Source organism: Chlorocebus sabaeus, chromosome 24, assembly GCF_047675955.1.
Source record: "Chlorocebus sabaeus isolate Y175 chromosome 24, mChlSab1.0.hap1, whole genome shotgun sequence".
Taxonomy (NCBI): domain Eukaryota; kingdom Metazoa; phylum Chordata; class Mammalia; order Primates; family Cercopithecidae; genus Chlorocebus; species Chlorocebus sabaeus.
In genome coordinates this window covers 52506842-52522878 of record NC_132927.1, presented here as the reverse complement: position 1 = coordinate 52522878, position 16037 = coordinate 52506842, and the positions used below count along the sequence as shown (strand labels likewise).

At 41.1% G+C, this 16037-nt stretch overlaps 1 protein-coding gene across 6 annotated transcripts in view; it reads right to left on the bottom strand.

The window, feature by feature from the left end:
* GPATCH2L (G-patch domain containing 2 like) overlaps window positions 1-14927 on the bottom strand; it is a 62628-nt gene extending 47701 nt beyond the window's left edge. For all 6 annotated transcript variants that reach the window (XR_012091014.1, XR_012091013.1, XR_012091015.1 and 3 more), the window contains exons 1-2: window positions 14823-14927; window positions 11757-12428 (exon numbers count right to left, since the gene is read on the bottom strand). Coding sequence is in view for 3 of the 6 variants with exons in the window: in XM_007987355.3 (XP_007985546.3) it covers window positions 11757-12418 (662 nt within the window). In the remaining 3 variants the exon portion in view is untranslated. The remainder of the gene's footprint in view (window positions 1-11756; window positions 12429-14822) is intronic.
* Window positions 14928-16037: the final 1110 nt, after the last annotated feature.

Here is a 16037-nt window from a genome sequence, read left to right as displayed (position 1 = left end):
GGTACAAAATTTTATTTTCCTCCCCAAACAAAAGAAATATAAGAGGAGAATTCTAAAGTTTTCACTTATATTTTAAAGTACTAAAAAAAATCTAAAGTCACTTAGTTAAGGACTAGAAAGCTATTAAAGCTCAAAGACATAATCTCAACCTAGTTTGATATATTCAACAACACAAATTTACAAATTTACCAAACAATTTTATTCTTAAATATTGCCAACTATCAGTCTCCAATGAAGCTATGTAATTTTAAGACGTCTAGCATCTTTAAAGTTTTCCCCCATTTACAAAGTAAATAAAAATCCATGAACAAGAAAAAAAATACGGCAAAACTTGTTTTCTGAATTTACTGTCCTCCTTCATATTGAGCAGATACACAAAACTCATTCTGAAAAAAGGAACTAAAGTTAAAAACAAAAATATAAAAACAAACTTCATTTGAACTCACTGAAATACAGCTTTTGTCCCATGAAATTCTGCCCAATCTGTTTCATTTTCTGAGCTACTGCTCACAGTTGATTCTGTTTCTTCTGATGGTGCGCTTCTAAATTTTATTTCTCTGGTTCAAGAAAAACTTCTCAATCCTCTACAGTATTAGCTATTTCCTTGATTGGGAGTATTTCCTTCCAAGATAGTCAAAAAATTTTTTTCACCTACTCTAGAAGATGCAAGAAACCAAAGCGAAGAAGAAGCATTTTCACCATGCTACAGAAAACATAGGCTTGGCAAAATCCCAATCTATATTCCTGGATCAAAAATCTGAAAACATTTTGTATTTTGCAACATTTCCAAACATCCTTCCAACACTAAATCTTTAAAATGCCAATTAAATTAAGGAGCAATGCTTTCCTTACTCAAGCTTGTCCCTGAATATCAGACGCAAAAGATCTGTCACAGAAATAGTCAACAAACAAACCCTATTTTTTTTTTTTTTTTTAAAGTTCTGGGATACATGTGCAGAATGTGCAGGTTTGTTACATAGGTATACGTGTGCCATGGTGGAACAAACCCTGTTTCTTCTTCTTTTTTTTTTTTTTGGAGATGAAGTTTCGCTCTTGTTGCCCAGGCTGGAGTACAGTGGTATGATCTCGGCTCACTGCAACCTCCACCACGCAGGTTCAAGCAATTCTCCTGCCTCAGCCTCCTGAGTAGCTGGGATAACAGGAGCGCACAACCATACCCAGCTAATTTTTGTGTTTTTAGTAGAAACAGGGTTTCACCATGTTGGTCAGGCTGGTCTCAAACTCCTGACCTCGTGATCCGCCCGCCACGGCCTCCCAAAGTGCTGAGCCACTGCACCCGGCCCAAACCCTATTTCTTTATAGATCCTTTCATTTCATTTTCTTGTGTACTTAGTATAAGCTGGGCCTCCAACTGTATTACCTAACTATTATAACATTGCTAGAAAAGCAACTGAACCACATCCAAGTGAAATAACAGAGTTAGTGTAAAGAAAGTCATCTTAACGTGCAGCTCCAAAGGTTTTTGCTCTCAACGTTTTACTAGGAAATTTTTCATCACTTAGATTCTGCAAGTAACATTTTGCTTTCCTTGTTTTTTCACACATCTCTCTATCTAACCTTCCCACCAGAGAGTCTTTGAAAACAGAGGCACCCTAAGTAAGCCAGATGATTGGGCATGGCATCTACTTTCTGACAAGTATATTATCATAGGAATCGAGCCTAATAAAACACTATGGAGTCCTCTTGTCCACTGTTAACTAAACACTGTAAACTTGGTACTGACTTGAAAATGCTTTCATCTCAACTGCTTTTCTTTTCAAGTTCTGAAGATGAACTGTTTGCCTTTCAAGGTGCAATTAAACGGTATGGTTTTCAAACTAGCAAAAATTCTTAGTTTTAAAACTGTAGATCAATAGTTTTTTATTCTATATTTTTTATATTTTTACATTCTATCTATAGATCAGTGTTTTGGTTGTATTATGTTCTATAATTTGAAACTCATACTTATTGGTAAAAGCAGAGTCAATAAAGTAAAAACCCAATCTCAGTACCAGAAACATCAAGAACTATGGTTCTCAACTAGAGACAATTTTGCAGACCCTCTCCCAATTTGGCAATATGCAAAAACATTTTTGATACTCATGACTTGAAGCAGAGAAGGAGGAGTTGGTGAACTACTGACATTTAGTGGGCGGAGGCCAGGGATGCTGCTCAACATCCTGCAATGCACAGCACAGTCCCACAACAGAGAATTATCTGGCCCAAAATGCCAGTAGTGCGTAAGTTGCGAACCCTGATCCACGGTGATGAACAAAGCAGAGGGCTGGAAGAGGTAGGCCGTCCCATTTAGGGAAACTACTTGAGAAGAGAGGAGCCTGTGCACGTTAGCTGGATGCAGCAGTCAACATCCCATAGAAGCAACAATACCACTTCCTTGCCATGGCTGGGCCAGGGCCTCAAATGATCTGAAGCCTCCAGATCCAGAAACAATCAGAAGGCAGCCGGACCTTCAGACAAACTGGTAGAACTGAAAATACTCACGAGTCATACAGTTCACCCTTCCTTGCCTAACCGGGGCAGAAAGAAGATCCTGTAACCATAGAAGAGAATGATCCATGGATCCAGGGGAAAAAAATATCTTGCTCATCTCAATGTCCCCAATGCCTAGCATAGCGCCTGGCACATATTAGACATTCAGTAAATGTTACGTAAATGGAATGAACTTGTTCTAGACACCTCTGTTGCCTGCCCTTATACAGCCTTGTGGCATGCCACTTCAACTCTTTAGTCCTATTTCCCTACATGTAAAATGTGGATGGATTATTAAGGATGTGACAGTATGAGGTATGTGACCCTGCTTTGTGAACTCTAAAGCAATACACAAATGCAAAGGATGAAAGATTAGAAAGCTACTTCTAGGGCACCAAGTCTGTGTCTAAGTATTATTTTAGAGGTTAACAGTAGTAATTTCCTCACTGACAATCTTCTCATTAGAACAGTACTCTAAATTTTATAAGATGCAAACCTATTTTCATTTTAAATGGAAAAACAAAATATGGCCTATTATATGTATTATTTTTCCTGCACTGGGTTTCATCCAAAAGAGAGGGGGCACTACTCTCAGCCAAGATCTACAAGTGCCTCAGGAAGGGGTTTGGTACTTGAACTGAGTTTAAAAATTATTAATATAGAAGGCTACTATTAACGATACCAAAAATATCATTCACTGAGTTCGACTGCAGGCCAGGTAATATACTAATCACTTTATACTAATTATTATTCTTCTACCCCCAAACTCTACAAGGTAAATACATCAACCTCATGTTACATATGGAAAGGGGCTTAGAGAAAGTATGCAAGTTATCCAAGATCGCACAGCAAGTAAGCATCAGAGCCAGGGCAGTGTATGTCTAAAGCCCATGTGTTCACTGAATGGCCACTACAACACAGAAAGCACAGATATTCATCTCATTTACTAAAGTCAATCAAATGTTTCTCTATTCAGAAGATACCTCTGAATTTCAGGACTTTTCATTCTCCTGAAGATGCAAACAGATTAACTGAGCTAAGGAAGAAGTATTCGTTTGCTTTTAGCTACTTAAAACTTTCAGGCACAGCTGAAACTGCAGCTGCCTTGACTACTATCCCTTATCAGCAAATAATACATCATATATGCTGAACCCTAAGAAAACTAATTATAAACTCACTTTGGAAAGAAGCTCTCCTTCTTAATGCTGTATCTTGAATTCAATTAACACTCATTTTCGGCATGCTGACATAAAATACACCAAATATATTCTCAGGGACCCATACCTCACTTGCCTTTATAGTTTCTGAATGCTCTTCCTTTGAAATCAGAGTAAAAATATTCTCTTAATGAGTTCAGGGGAAATAGCAGAGTCTGAGAATACTATTCCTGACTTTAGCATCACACAAGGCTAGGAAAAAATGTTTCAGGCCAGTAGTCATCTGTGGTAACCAGACTCCCAAGATGACTCCCAATTACCCAACCTCCTATTAATGCACACCCTAGTGTAGTACTTCTCACACTGCACCAGGTCTGGTCTGTATAACTGATCACACACAGCAGAAGCAATAGGTTGCCACTTCTGAGATTAGGTTATACAAGACTGTGGCTTTCATCGTGGGCTCTCTTTCTGACTCTCCTCATCCCTCTCAGATCACTTACTCAAGGGGAAGCCAACTATCATGTCCTGAGGACGCTGATGGGCATGCGGAGGGGCCCATGTGAAAAGGGACTGAGACTCTAAGTCCAACAGCTTTATGAGGAAATGAGCTCTGCCGACAGCCATGTGAGTGAGCTTGGAAGCAAATCCTTCGGCCCTAGTAGAGCCTTGACAGAACTGAGGTCCCTGCCAACAGTTAGACTATAACTTCGTGAGAAGACTCAACCAGAACCATCCAGCTAAGTCACTCTCAGATTCCAAGTGATAAAATGTTCATTGTTTAGCGCTAGTAATTTTTTTTGTTGTTGTTATTTTTTTTGAGATGGAGTCTCCCTCTGTCGCCCAGGGTGGAGTGCAGTGGCGCGATCTTGGCTTACTGCAGCCTCCACCTCCCAGGTTCAGGCAATTCTCCTGTCTCAGTCTCCCGAGTAGCTAAGATTACAGGACTATGCTACCACGCCTGGCTAATTTTCATATTTTTAGTAGAAACAAGGTTTCATCATATTGGTCAGGCTGGTCTCAAACTCCTGATCTTAGGTGATTCACCCGCCTAAGCCTCCCAAAGTGCTGGGATTACAAGCATGAGCCACTGCGCCCAGCCTAGAGCTAGTAAGTTTTAGGGCAAATTTTTCTGCAGCAACAGATAATACAGAATCTTTATAAACTCTTTGTTGAAACTAATTCCCTTCTTCCTAAACAGTAGCTTCTAGTTTCAACAAAACAAACCCCCGCTCTGAATTCCCACTATTGCCGGGGGGAGCAGGGGGCAGAAAAAAGCAAGGCACACCCTCTGATCTGAGAGCTTGCTAATTCTTTCATACTCCTAACCACAGAAGACTATAAAGTGAGAACTGAAAGGGTAACTTATACCTGTTACAATTATAATAAGGAGCTACAGAATTAGTTTATCACCTATAAGCAAAAGTTGGTATTAATAAGTTACCATCTGGGTTTGTTTCTCCCCATTTAAGAGCTTATTAACCAAGTAGCTTAATAAGAGGTGTTTTTTGCATCTAATTAATAGACATCTTAAAATACAGTTTATGGCTTACATCATTTCTAAAAAACTTTTCTTAGTAAATAATAATGCGCTTAACAAAAATAAAAGTTGTTTCAGAATTTAGAAAAACGTGGGAAAAAGTCACTCTTAGATCTACTGCCCAAAGGTATTTTTGCTCTATTATTTTCCAGGGTAGAGGTGGCACATTGTAACCCTTTGTAATCAGACTTCTGAATCTAGTAGTACACAAGACTGAGGGAGAGGTTATTCAGAGAAATATCTCACATCAGTTCTGAAATTATTCCTGTAAGTAATGAGAATATATAATAGAAGAATTTGTTTTTCAGTTTCATTCAGACGGTGACATGAAAGGCAGCAACCTCCCCAGGCTGACAGGTTCGATACTGCGATCAGTACAATCAGGTACACTTTCCAGAGAAACAATTTTCCTCAGGACTCTGGTGTTGAGCTGGGGGCTGTGCCTCAAGACATCCCTTTTCTTAGAGCTAACAGTTATTCACCTTCAGGTAGATGAAACGTCTTCTCAGAGTAAATTTTTAAAGAGCATGGATTCTGGGGCCTGCATATCTAAGAATGTCTTTCTGCTGCCTTTCCATATAAAATATACCTTTACTGTATATAAAATGCAAGGTGAAGTGAGTCACTTTTTCCCTCTCAAAACTCTATGGGCAAATGTAGCCCTTAACACTTACTATTGTAGGGATGAATGTCAGTTTTATTTTCATGTACCACCCCCAACTTTTTTTTTAAGAGACGGTATCCCTCTCTGCCACCCAAGCTCTGGAGTGCAGTGTTGTAATCATAGCTCAGTGCAGTGTTGAACTCCTGGGCTCAAGGGATCCTCCTGCCTCAGCGTCCCAAAGTGTTAGGAATACAGGTCTGAGCCACTGCACCCAGGCTTCAATCCCTTTTAAGAGCTTTCTTTCCTTAGTCCTGAGCATATGTGAAAAAAAGAAAAACTAAAATAAAATACTTTTTAAAAAGATCCATTTCAGTAGAGGTATCTTCTCATTAATTTTCTCTTCTAAGCTTTAGACTTCATTTTTCAACTCGAGAACACTTTTTTCTCTTCAGTTGTATCTTCTTCTCCAGCACTTTGGTTTCTTCCTTGGGAATATTTACACACTCACAGATTTGGCCTCTTTAGAGCTACTAAGTTCTACGGCGATTTTTTTCTGTAGCAATAGAGAATACAGATGGCCTATTGCCAAGGTTTCCTCAAACTACAAGGCTGATAGAACTGCACTCGACAATGAAATGGAGGCCCCAACATGAGAAGTGCTGGGCCTGCCCTGAAGGTAGATAGCAAGCCTCTGCATCCTTTCTCTACAGTCACCTTGAGGTTCAGAAATGCAAGGCCAGTTTCAGTCAGAAAATCAGGCAGCTACAGTTTGAGGCAGGGTGTGGTTCCATCCCTCTCTTCCCATTGAGTATCTTTCAGTTTCTGGTTTTTTTTTTTTTTTTTGAGACGGAGTCTCACTCTGTCACCCAGGCTCCAGGGCAGTGGCGTGATCTTGGCTCATTGCAAGCTCCACCTCCCAGGTTCACACCATTCTCCTGCCTGAGCCTCTCGAGCAGCTGGGACTACAGGCGCCCACCACCACACCCGGGTAACTTTTTTGTATTTTTAGTAGAGTCGGAGTTTCACCATGTTAGCCAGGATGGTCTTGATCTTCTGACCTTGTGATTCACCCGCCTCGGCTTCCCAAAGTGCTGGGATTACAGGCGTGAGCCATCACACCTGGCCTGAGTATCTTTCAGTTTCTATTTGGTGGTTCTAACTCCCAGAATACAATTAGATAGGGAAGCTTAGTGTTTTCTGTGTGTATTTGTGTTTGAGGGTAAGGAGCAATTATAGGGTATTGAGTCCTAGAAAGCACAGTCTTCAAGAATAACGATTCCAGTTGACATGGGTAGAGAAGTGCATTCTGGAGATAGTACATTCTAGGGACTGTTGTGTTTTCTACACCTTCATTTATGGCACACTCCTGGAATGGGGTCAGAATCAGGCAGTGAGGGTTGGATGATCCTATCTCAGCCCAGCATAGCTGTATGAGATAAAAGCTTCCCAGTAGCGCTGGGAGCACTGGGCTAGGGGCTCTGCATATTCTCTTGGCCAGTTGTAGATCTGAGAATGGCATATTACCTATGTCCATGGGAGTAGAGAAGGGGACCAATGGTAATCTATGCACCCTTGCTGGCAAATACCAAGAGGCCTTTGAACAAATTCTGCAAAATAAGAGAAAAGGGAATATCATTCTAAAAGTTCAGAGAAAGAATGAATATTTGAAGATGACTGCCAGTGGAAACCACAAGAATTCAAGTGCGCAGTTGAGGCTACTTACCAGTTAAGATGTTACAATGGTGGGAGGTAGACTATGACTGAAAAGAATCACGGCATCTCAGTGTTACAAGGGATTTCAGAAGTCTTCCGTTCAACCCTCTCAACTCCACAGTAACTAAGTAAGCAGTCAGAAAGCCCATATTTGAATTCCCCCGACTTATCTAGAAGTCATTACGCATTACATGGTGAAACAATTCACTTCATTTTTACAGAGTCCTAATTTTTAGAATGCTATTTTTTATCCGCAGCAACATTTAACACTCTGTACTTTCTATTCCTGAGTTCTGTCCTGTGGAGCCACATGGAATAATCCCAATATTTCTTTTAAGAGGTAGACTCTTTCAAGAGATGGATGTTTCTTTCAAGATATAGACCTTCAAGTACAATAGTATCATATCTACCTCCCAAGGTGTGTTTTTCAGTTGTCCCTAAGGATACTAGCAGAACTGTGAATATATCCATATAAGCACACTATGCTAGATTCGAGAATCTCACATGCAATACTACCAACTGCAACAATAGTAAATACACTCTTGGTCAGCATCCCTACTTACAGAATAGAAATCAGAACACCCCCACCTACCATACATATTCTTTTACACAGCTCCAGGAACCCCTGATTAATGACCTCCACTTGCAAAGGAGGCTACTTACCTTAACCATGAAATAATGAATGCTATTGATCCAACAAGCTACTGCTATAGAGTGTTATTGATCACCCAATCTTTGGTTAAAACAGTCCTCATTTAGCAATTTCACTGTCACAAACACCTGGAGCAAAGCACACTCATAATTAAAGAGTTTGGGGGAGTTAAAGTGAGAGGTGATGGACAGAGATCTCAGCTTTCTCCCATTTATTCTTGCTTCTGAGCTATTGTTTGTGTCAGAAGGGATATTGATTTTCTATAAAAATAAGAAAACAAGAGGCACCAAGGGGCCGCAGAAGGTCAGCCTGGGCTGGAGAAGGAGGGGTAGGTTTAGCACTCTATCTCTGTCACTTGCCTTCCAAGAGAGGAGAATATTTTCTTTCCTGTGAGATCAGCCTCTAATACATCACCTTAGGAAGGCTCCTGAATGTGACTTCTGGCCATCACCCAAACAATTCACTTATGAAAAAAAAAGAAGCTAAACTATATTCAAGGGGAACAAACAAATGATGTGTTAGTAAAGAATAGAGCAAAATTAGGCTACAGTCACCTAATAGCTAATAGCTATTAATAGCTGCTATATAGACAATTTAAATTAAGATCAGTAGAAAATAATTTTACAGTAATTGTTCTACTTTAGAATACTCATAAACACACATACACAGAAAAATATTAAAATAAGTTTGATCTCTATGCAAGCAGGAAAAAACTATTATACTATAACCATTTTTAGTTCCTCAAAACTTGTGAGGGATTGGCTGGTGTAATATTAAAGGAAGACCAGAAACAGAAAAGCAAACAAATATTGATGAAGTCTATAACTACTCCATGTTTAGTTCACAAACAGTGAGTTTAAGGAAATTAGAAATAGGCTGACTGAGACATACATTTTCAAATCCAAAACACCTAAAACATGCTTTAAAAAAAAAACCAAAAACTCTACCATTGACCAGGCTAAGCTAAGCTTAACAATCAACTTCATCTTAATAATCTTACAACGTGGATCATTACTCTGACAACCCTCAATATCACTGCTAAAAAGTAAAATTCTACATTTTGATCTGTATGTGAACAGTGGCACATCCAAGTAGATTTATGAAAGGGTAACCAAGAAGATTCTTGAAAGTATTTCTTTTAAAAATGCAGGGGAAACAAAAAAGTAGAAAATTATTGACAGAATCAACTGACCAAGACAGTATAATATCCAAATCATAAACTATTATCTACTTACACTCTAATGCTAGCCCTTTTTAAAGGTGTGCCTAACAATTAAGGGAGATTTTAGTTCCACTCTCCTCTTGAAGAGAGGCTGAACACAACATGCGGTCAAAGAGTAAGAATCACCCCCTCTCCCACAGAATGGATTTAGGGGAAAAAAATACAAAGCACTTCTGTTTGTAACTACAGATGAATTGAGACAAGTCAAGGGGAATTTAGAACTCCTAAATAACTAGAAGATTTTAAAGAACTTTCCTCATGCCATGTGTGCCACCACTCCGCCCATTATTCCTTCACAGCTACAAGCCCTTTAGCATCTACATATTGAAAGAACTCTCAAGTGAGGGGCCAGGGTAATAGCCCAAATGGGTGAATGAGGTCTCCTCAATTTGAAAAGAGGAAGAATTTCACAAGAATTCCCATCCACTTAATTTTATCCAGACTCTCAGGTAACGAGAATTTATATTATTACATCCTGACTAGAATGTGCAATAGATGTGTCTGGAGTAAGAAGGAACAGAAATGAGTGAAGCATCTCATGCTAGATTATAGGCTCTGCATCTGGAGCCACACTTGAGCTGTTATCTCAGAGCAGACAGAGTTAACAGTCTCTCTTTCACATACAGTTATGTCGTAGTTTAATAAGAAATTATGGGGAAGAAACATACACAAAGCTATTATCCCAAAAGGCTACTTTTAAAATCACCATTCTCAATACTAAGAAGAATTCTATTTGGTATATATGCTCAATATTAAAACAAACTTAAATATCTCAGTAGAGGGTTTCAATAGTGTGAAAGGCTACAAGTTGACTAAGCATTTCTTGTTTGATTAAAAATAGTCTGATGAGGAAAATAAATACCTTTATAATCCAAATATCTACATATAAATTCTGTAAATAGACCTTAGAAGGAAAGAGGCATTAGAGGAAAATTAGGAAAGTCAAAATATGAGCCTATCTCAATATAGTCTGCAGACTGGCAAATATAAAGTTAATAAGAAAAAGTTTAAAAGCTGGATTAAAAACCATCCATGAAAGGTACAGGTACACAGACCTAAGCAGCTTTTCCTGTTACTGACACAGCCTCACCTCAGAGTTCCTAAGATTAATGTCTTCGTTTTTAAGATAAACTTCAGAAAGGTCATCTGTTCTACAGCTAGGAAAGTTAAATTGAGACAGAACAACTCAAAGGGCAGCAGAACGTGGTGGTTACGAATGAGCTTTGGAATCAGGCTTGATTCCCCGTTTTGGCACTGGGTGACCTTAGGCAAATTATCTAAGCTCTTATAACCTCAGCTTCCCTTCTGTAAATACAAATAATGGTATCCACCATATAGTGGAATTGTGAGCATTAAATAAGAGTATATGTTAAGTCCATAGTACAGTGCCTGGCCCATAGTTAAGTGCTTAATAAATGTCAACTAATATTAACAATAATAGAATACACTGGTTCTCAACAGGGAGTACTCAATCCACCTAGGGATCACCCCTGGAGGTTTTTGGGTTGATACAATGAAAAGGGGGTGTGAACAATGCAGAGATGCTAAATATTCTGCAATGCACCATAAAGAACTGTCCCATCTAAAACACCAATGGCATCCTCACTATTAAGTAAAAGATAATCACAGATTAACATTAATAACATTAAAGTATCAAGCTGGGGGGTATCAATGTTCCTAGGACTATCTGAGATGTAAAAGCTAAAAAAATCAACAAAACTACACTTACATTTTTAAACACGTACCCAATAGAGACAAATTTTTCTGGCTTGATCACATCTGATGTAAGACTAATGGAACTCGGTACTGTTATTTTCAAAGCCCACCATGTGTTCAGACAATTTGAAAGTCAGCCATAAAAAAATAAATTCAATATAGTCAAACCACGAGTAGCAGAAAACAAAATTATAGCCAAAAAGTATCTAAAGCCATGATTCTTAATAAGGACAGGCAACTTAACGGAACATTTATAAACTCCATATGCCTGGTGCTAACATTTTCTCTTTCTCACACACACATGCACGCGCATACACACACCAGCCTCTGCTGAGACCTGAGTTCTAAACAATAATATTTATGTACAAACTACATGGCATAATAAGCAACAAATTGCTTTTTAAAATTATTAGTTGTGCATTTGAGGTACGCGTTTTAAACAGTTTTTAGAAACAACTGTGTTTCTATAGCCTTCCTGACAGAGGGAAATAGACACTTGAATGGTACCTTAAAAAGCTAAACTGCTGACTGATTCAAGGAAGTCTTCAAAGTCAATACCAGAGTGGCTGGTTTGAAAGAATGTAGAACCCACTAAGACTGCGGATGTGTACTTTGGGAAACATTAACCAGCAAAATCTTTGACTTAATAAGGGAGATCTCACCATTCTGACATGTTCTCATCAGAGCCCTGTTTTTGTTCATCTGTTTCACACTCCATCCTTTCTTTCCTTCCTGCTTTGCTTAGGAAAGTCCTGTTTTCTGCTGATTCACACAATCCGTGGCCTGATGAGGTCCAGGGAGTATTCTCCTTCCAGCGGGACAGACGCTGTTTCTTAGCAGATTTGAACCTGCAGCCTCTCTCATAGCTCCAATCTGATACCTTCAGTTTCTGCTGAAGGCTAGCAGCCACCTCTGATGTCACTCGCTTCACCTTCCGCCTGCGCCTGAGTGGTCGACAAGGTGCATTTTCAGTAAAGGAGTCAGATTCATGCCAAGAATGTTGCTTACTCTTAACAATGGCATTGAGAGCTGGGTGTCGTTTGGCCACCATTGTGTCATCAGAGTCACTAAAATTGGTCACGGGAGCCACTTCTCGACAGTCCTTAGTGGCCTCATCCAGACTTGACTCAGACGCCTCGCTGTAGCAGCAGGTATGCTCTGCCAGGTGAGTGAAGTCAGAACGACGCTTCCGACCTCGGCGTTTCCGAAGCTGCCTCCTCTGCTGCCGGGGGCTCAGGGCCATCTCCTCCCACAGCTCACCAAGCTTATTCTGCTCAGATGTTTGCTCCAAGGCTGAGGCTAAGTCGTGTACCAGCTCATCCATGAGGCCACATCTGCCAAAAGGAAGTTTGGCGGGGGGTGGGGGGGAGAAATAAAAGAAAAAGAAAAAGAAAAAGAAAGCCTGAAAAGGATCTGTTGTTTTGGAATAATTTGATGAAACAGATCGTGGTAGTCCACGGTTCTGCCTGTCTAAATGAAATAAGTCACCCTTCATCTGGCTACACTTAGATTCTGTTCCTACCACTTCCTAAAGCCACTAAAAATAGATGTTTTGTCCCTTGTTAAACGCCTGAAGTCAACATATTCTTAAGCACAAAAACCTACTAACCAGATGACAACTGGGACAGGACCCAAAACAAATTCGGGGGACTAGATCCTTCTCACTTTTCCCCAATTAAACTTGTCACTGAATTACCTAATGATGAGATCCAGAAAGATTAGAGACTGTCTCACTAGACAGGAGTAGAAAAACATACAACTTCAAAATCACACTACAGTTGCAGAAACACAGAGCAGGACACGGTCTCATCGAGGTATTGAGAATGAATGAAAAAATGTTTTTTGGCCTGGGGTCACTGCTGACGATGACCATGGCAGAAAGAAACAGAAAGACAACTTAGTGATACCCTTTAAGGAAGAATGCAGTTTTCATGATCCAAGAAATTGTAGTGACCCAGGTTTGAAGTCAGAATGGAGAAGAGACTAAGTTTGCACCCATTCTGGTACCAGCTACCACCTGGAACCTACCAGGTATAGAACCTTATACAGTAGGTCATATATTTTTGAATAATTAACAATTTTTAAGCCCCTCTCCTACTCTTCAGAAAATAAACGTCCGAATGTCCGTCCCAGTTATGTGCTTCAGTGCCACACAATCACACAAAAATAGGATACAACAGCAGCTGAAATGACAGGGATAGGGTGAAGTTTCTAAGATTTCTGGCTGAACTGCTTTCCAAAATTTCTTATTTTTCTGTTTATCCTCAAACCAAACATCACACTTCAGGAGTCACTTCAGAGGTAAACATTTCAAGAAATGAGAGTAGTAGGAACAATCTTCAAAATTACCTCTTAAGAGGAAATGTTTAATTTGTATAGCAGCTAATTAAATACACATTAAACTTTTAGCACTTTTCCCCTGCTTCTATGCCCAAAGTATTTCAAGATCAGCTTAAAATTCTATGTGGTGCCACTCTCTCACCATATTCCCATTCATTCAGTTTTCACTTTGCAAAGGGCTTTCTAAAACCTGTTTTCATGCTGTGCCTATGCCAATGAATTTAAAGACAGGAAAACAGTCCTCCGGCTTATCTGCCACACCTGTAGGAGCAATGGTGACACCTACTTCCAAAACTACCATACAAACGAAGCTTCTCAAAGTGTCCAAAGGCACATACATTTAAACAAGACCAAGTTCTTTTAAGCATTAAGAAGTGATTTATTAACACCTGTGAAAAGAAGGGGAAAAATGGAAAAAAAAAAAAAAAAAAAGTGGATTAAAATTCCAGGATTGAGGTTTGGGAGACAAGTGTCCCTAAGACCAAAATAAAGAAACAAGTGGGAACAGCATGCCTAAATCTACTTCTCTAATAAAGAATTACTGCTTTAAAAACTCAGGCAACTAAAATACAAAAAAACAAAAACAAAATAACAAATAAAAACCTCAGGCAGAATAGCACAAACTTGAACACGGAACAAAGTCACCAAACAACTCGTAGTCGAATGCTTGTGCAGAATCCTTTCCTGCCTCAAAGCCTGTAATTCGAATAGTGGGTGACAGAAGAACCCTAGGACTCCCCATCTCCAGTCGCGGGTGCACGCTCTCGAGAGGACCCGGCGTCCAGGCACGCACCCGGGTAGAGATGAGGCTGAGTCACGCACAGGAAGGAACGGGTAGGGCAGCTGGTGGACAGCAAGTAAGAAGAGAAACAGGAGCAGGGTGGAAGTGAGGGGCGGAGTAGGAGGTGGGAGAGGCAGGAGGCAACTTCTCATTTGGGCTCACCAGGGGCGGGGGTCGGCTCTTCTAGGGCAGAAACTGAAAAAATGCAAGTCGTGGCGACTGAGCTCCCTCCGGGATCGGGGGTCGCAACACGGCCACATATGTGAGAAAAACTGTGTTTCGAAGGACTCTCCACCTCGCCCTGGCCCGTCCCTGAGGGCTGGGGCGACCATGGCTCGGGATACCAAGCCCTCACGCTGCCACCAGCCCCAGAGAGGCAGAAAGAAAGAAAGAGGAAGAGGGGGCTGTGGCCCCGAAGACGGCCAGGCCCACATCCCCAGGGATGGGGACAAGGGCCCTGAAAAGCAAGGCCCCACCACCCTCACCCTCCGGCCAGCTGCCGCAGCCCCAAGACGCCCTTAGCCGCTCAGCCGCAGCTTGGCGCTCCGATCCCCTCAGGTACTAACCCCCAGGATCCCAACACTCTCAACCCACTCCTCCCCCTCACCAGCTGCCGCAGCCACCTCCGACGGCCGCCGCTTTTTGGGCCGACTCTCACCGCCAGGGCTTCCCTCTCTGACCTCATTTCCGGTCTGGGCCGGAGGGGTGGGGCGGCGGCGAGTGGGAGGGGCTGGCTGCAAGATTGGGCCCCTGACCCATTGCTTCCGCCCGTGGCCACACCCACTTCCGCCCCACGGTGGGCGGAGCCACAGGAAGCCAGAAGATGGGGCAGGGGACAAGGAGGGGTGCTGAGTAAGGTCTGGCCGGGAAAGGGCGTTTCACGGGTTGAGGTGCCCATGTGGGGAAAGACCCCTGCATGCTGGCCTCATCTTCCTTAGGGGCGTCCAGAAATTGGGCGCTAGGCAGGGGTGTCAGCTTCCCCCTTGCTTTCTGACCTTTTTAATGGGTCTGTGAAGTTGAGGAGAAAAGGATCTTAATGACGTCTACCCTGTGAGCTGGTACAAACTTTGGGAGGGGTGGTTCTTCACTGAGTTACTCAGAACATTTCAAATTGCCTTGAGCAATAAAACAAGTGATATTGGATTATAACTCAAAGTATAAAAGAAATATTCATGAGCCCATACCGATATAAATAAGTGATTGAATAAATTAACGAATGAGGAAGAATAGATAAATCCCCCACAGAAGAATCTCAAATAACTTATGTAGACAGCCATCCTGGAGCATAACTTCCACCTCCTTAAATGTGGGCTGTGCATAGTGACTTCCTTCCCAAAAGTACAGCATCTGTAAAGGGGAAAATGAGTGATTTTACAGTGGGGAAACCTGGCAAACAGTAATTCAGCCAGGTGATCAAGACTATGTGCTAAATCATGTTGATAGTGTGTGGACTGATATATGATGAGAATGGCACTTTATGCTACTTTCCTTCCAAATCTCATAACCCAGTCTAATTATAAGAAACAAATCTGACAAACCCGAATTGAGGGACATTCTGCAGAGTACATGACCGGTATTCTTCAAAATTGTTAAGATCAGCAAAGGCAAGGGAAGTATAAGAAACTCAGAGCCAGGAGAAGCCTGAGGAGGCATGACAATATAATACGGTATCCTGGGTGTGACACTGCAATTAAATAAAGAACATTAGGTAAAAACTAAGGAAATCTGGATAAAGTATCAACTTTAGTTAATAATAACGTATCGGGCCAGGCAAGGCAGCTCACGCCTGTAATCCCAGCAACTTTGGGAGACCGAGGTGGGC